This window comes from Clinocottus analis, unplaced genomic scaffold (assembly GCF_023055335.1).
Source record: "Clinocottus analis isolate CAN_PGR_092001 unplaced genomic scaffold, fCliAna1.0.p SCAF_15, whole genome shotgun sequence".
In the NCBI taxonomy this organism is placed as follows: Eukaryota; Metazoa; Chordata; class Actinopteri; order Perciformes; family Cottidae; genus Clinocottus; species Clinocottus analis.
The window spans coordinates 41761-45775 of NW_027175876.1; the positions used below are offsets into that span (position 1 = coordinate 41761).

At 40.8% G+C, this 4015-nt stretch overlaps 1 protein-coding gene across 1 annotated transcript; it reads right to left on the reverse strand.

Moving 5' to 3' along the window:
- Positions 1–268: 268 nt before the first annotated feature.
- LOC137785914 (uncharacterized) lies at positions 269–3343 on the reverse strand. The gene is made up of 8 exons (XM_068577474.1): positions 3283–3343; positions 2687–3010; positions 2279–2557; positions 2113–2196; positions 1918–2007; positions 1798–1826; positions 1524–1565; positions 269–350 (listed from the first exon to the last, which is right to left on the reverse strand). The coding sequence occupies exons 1-8, from the start codon at positions 3341–3343 to the stop codon at positions 348–350; spliced, it is 912 nt and encodes a 303-aa protein (XP_068433575.1). The 3' UTR covers positions 269–347.
- Positions 3344–4015: the final 672 nt, after the last annotated feature.

Sequence of the window (4015 nt, forward strand, 5' to 3'; positions counted from 1 at the left end):
ACTGATAATACTTCGGTACTTTTACTTCAGTCGCTTACTGAATGCATTACTTTTACTTGCACTGGAGTATTTTCACATGGTGTTGGTGCATTTTTTAAGGGTGTTAATATAATATTTCTGCACGTTGTGGGGTCACTTTGGGTGCATCTCTCTCTGTAACCATACGGACATTCAACTAGCATGAAGACACTGCTGCTACACGAGGAATCACAAAACACAGTGTAGAATACAACTGTCTTTATTTGCAGATTATATAGTGATCAGGCGCTGTACCGGTCCGTCTTGGTGAAGAGGGAGCTGAGTCGGAAGGCGAAGCCATCAGAAGCCATCATCATCATCATGTCTGCTTACTGACACAAACACACAAAACCAGGAAATAGACGTTTTTAGTTGTAACTTCCCGTTCGACCCGCCTTCTCCTCTAATGGAGAGTTGCATCATCTAACTTCCCTTTTTTTTAATCACTCACTCTCTCTCAAGACTGTACAGACAGTTACACACACAGTTAAACTTCAGAGGACAAACACACATTTCCAACAGCTTCTAATTTAATTTTGACCAAACATGTGGTTAACATTGTGAGTTAAAGCTGAAACACTTGCTTGTAGGTTCCTTCAACAAGACTTTCGTTATGTTTAGGAACATTATGGGGCTGAAAGAAGCTGTATATTTAACATTCAGAGCATTCATATAGCGGCAAACAACTATTGTCTATGTAAAGATAAAGACAATGGACACAGGTTGGCTAGGTAGCTAAGTAGCTAGTTAGCTAGGCAGCTTGTCCTTCTCCGGAGCGGTGTGGACTGAAGCGGAAGGACTTGACTTCTTTTCTGTAATGGGTGTTGCATGAAAACATGGTGGAACTAGCTAGCTAGCTAGCTGTCCACTAGGTATCTAGCTAGCTATCTGTCCACGAGGTATCTAGCTAGCTATCTGTCCACTGGGTATCTAGCTAGCTATCTGTCCACTGGGTATCTAGCTAGCTATCTGTCCACTGGGTATCTAGCTAGCTATCTGTCCACTGGGTATCTAGCTAGCTATCTGTCCACTAGGTATCTAGCTAGCTAGCTGTCCACTAGGTATCTAGCTCGCTAGCTTGATCATTCCATCATGTTTTAATGCTACACTGGTGACAGAAAATGATCCAAACAACGTTGGTGCTCATCTAGCGATAGCGACTTTCTTTCCTACGCTTTGACAAGAGTGTGTGAAGCAGTAAGTTGTTAAATATTGCTCCTTTCCTTCTGCTCTCTGTGTTTCATAACGTTACCACTCGACTGCTCGCTGTAGTTCCTACAAAACTTCACCTCAGTCAGTCCACAACTTTCTGTAAGTTTCTTTTCCCCGTCTTCATGATCCCTCATCACTCTCCTGGAGCATTTTCTCTGAGTATCTAATAAAGATGCGAATGTGTTTACATGGCAGTAACTTAGAAGCCCAGTGCGTCTCATACAGACGCCAAAGGGCGTGGAAAGCGTCGGTGTTTGGCGCTGTGGGAAACTCTGATAAGCGTGCGGTCTCACCGTGTCCTGATGGGTCTCTGGAGCCGGGTTTAAGGTCAGCTCCTGGACACAAAGCATTTTACAGTTCAGTTAATTCACTTGTTGCCGGGGATCCAAAACAAACCAGAAATTTATGCTGTTTATGGCTGAATAAGAAAAACATGAATTAGCTTTGGGACACTTTTCTTTTGATTTTCCTCACAATCACTTCCTGCAACCATTTTGTTTCATTACAACACTGGTGGTAATGTTAATCTGTTCTCAGCTATGGAGTCAAAATTCACTTTAAACTCACAGCGCCGCCGTCCGTCCGTGTTGTGTTCCCTGAAAAGAGAAAAAAGGGTTTGATAAAAGCTTCCACAAAGATAATATAGTATTCTTAAAATCTGAACTTTATTAAAGTTTCATCTCTCACCTTTAGTTCTCTTCCATTTGACGACAGCCACGATGATTATGAATATTAAGAGCGCTACTAAAACCACAGCCACAATGACAAACCACCAAACTGCAAAACACAATAAATATGTTTAATCATTTTAAATAAAAACTAAAACTTTTTGGTGCAAAGATTGAACTAATTCACTGATTGTAGAAGTTGTCGAGGTTTTACCTGATTTTATGTCATCTTTAGTTGTTGTTGTTGTTGTTGTTGTTGTTGTTGTTGTTGTTGTTGTTGTTGTTGTTGTGTCCTTACCTGAACAGATGAACACAATTAAACATCTAAAAAAAATTCCAATAAATGAAAAAGAAAGTGAATAACTTTAAATTATTCTCACCTGTTTCATCACCTGAGGTTGAATCTCTGAGAGGAAACTTCTGCACTTTGTCCCCTGTGGTCACTTCACACATCAATGAATTAAACCTCGATGTGTGAAAGAAATGAGAAGTCATAAACTTCAGAGAGGAGGAGCAGTAAGACGGTGATGTCTTCAAGTCTTTGTTGTCTTTGTCCACTTCTTGACCCTGATGAAGCCACTTCACTTTGTGTACACATTCTAAATATGTCAACACGATGCAGTTCACTGTCACCTCATCAGCGTCCTCGTGTTCAGTCACTGGTGAAGATGGAGACATTGAGAGAGGAAGAAGAGGAACTTCATCACCATCATCATCATCATCATTATAATGTTTCAGTATATTGTTCTGACCAGACAGTTTGAGAACATGATGATGTGAATACTCACTGATGACAACAGCCAGATCAACCTGAGCATCTGTTTTTGCTGATTCGAACTGTCTGCAGTCATAACCACCAGCATCTTCAACTCTGACATTCTTTATAACCAGAGAACAATTCCCTGGAAAACTCAGTCTGTCTGATTTATCTTTGACTTCTTGAACAATCTTCCCATCTTTAACCAGAAGTGCCGTTCCGGTTGTCAAATCATTGAAGAGCCACGTAGTAGAGTCACAGTTCCTTTGATCATCCTTCAGACTGTCACAAGGCAAAGTGGCTTCTTCTCCATTTCTGACAGCAACGTAGAGCAAACGTTGTCCTGTTGCTGCTGCTGAGATGAAGAGAGAGAAATAAAGAGAAATAAAAACATGAGTATTGACGTCAGAGTGAAGATCATTTTAGACACAACAACAGTGTGAGAATGTTCCTCATGGTTGGTTTCTAAGAGTTCATTAAACTCACTATTCACCTGGATGGGAAACAAACAGACTACTTGTCTGTCTCCTTTAAATGAAGGTGAGGTCATGAAGTAACATCACTGATATGAATAAAGAAGCTTCTTTAATGTCTCTGTAGTCATAAACACATTATATGTCTCCTTACCTGTAAACTGAAGCACCAGAATCACAAACAAAGAGGTTTTAATCCATCTGGGTTCAGCCATCGTTCCTCTCCGTCTCTCCTCTCTCAACTTGTTTCTGTCTTTAAGACGAATGTTGAAACTACTTCCTCTAATTTGTCACTTTCTCCTCCCTCTGTTCCCTCATACGTCACTTTTTTCATTTTTTTTTCATGAGCAGGAGTTAACTTCCTCTGACATCAAGTATCTGGAATCAAGAGCAGAGACAATTTCACCCTTTTGGGGTTCAAATTGTTTCCTCTCATAACTCAAAGTCACAGGTTTCTGTCTTCAATGATCTGATCTGATGCAGCAACACACAAACTGAGGATTTGGAGATTGTTGCTTCAGATGAATGTTTGCAACAAAAGCAACTTGTTTTCTTCAGGTGGTGTTTTTAAGACAACAGAAAGGATTCATTGTGACGCTTTCCTCCTGGTTGTGTTACTTTCTTTTTACATCTGCAGTCGTATTTAATCATAAACAAGCCATAACGCTGTTGTTGCTGCTGGTCGAGCCAGGACTGGAGTTGGTCCCACGCCAGTGGTCTCTTGTGTGTGTGCAGTGTTTTAGTGTCGCGGTTTTGTTGGATTGTTTTGTTGGATTGTTTTGTTGTAACTAAATGTGACTGGTCGTTGATTTAGACTTAATGACGCAGCAACGGCGAGGTTGGAGGGTTGCTCCGCAGAGTGTTTGCTGTGAAATTGACACAAGTTG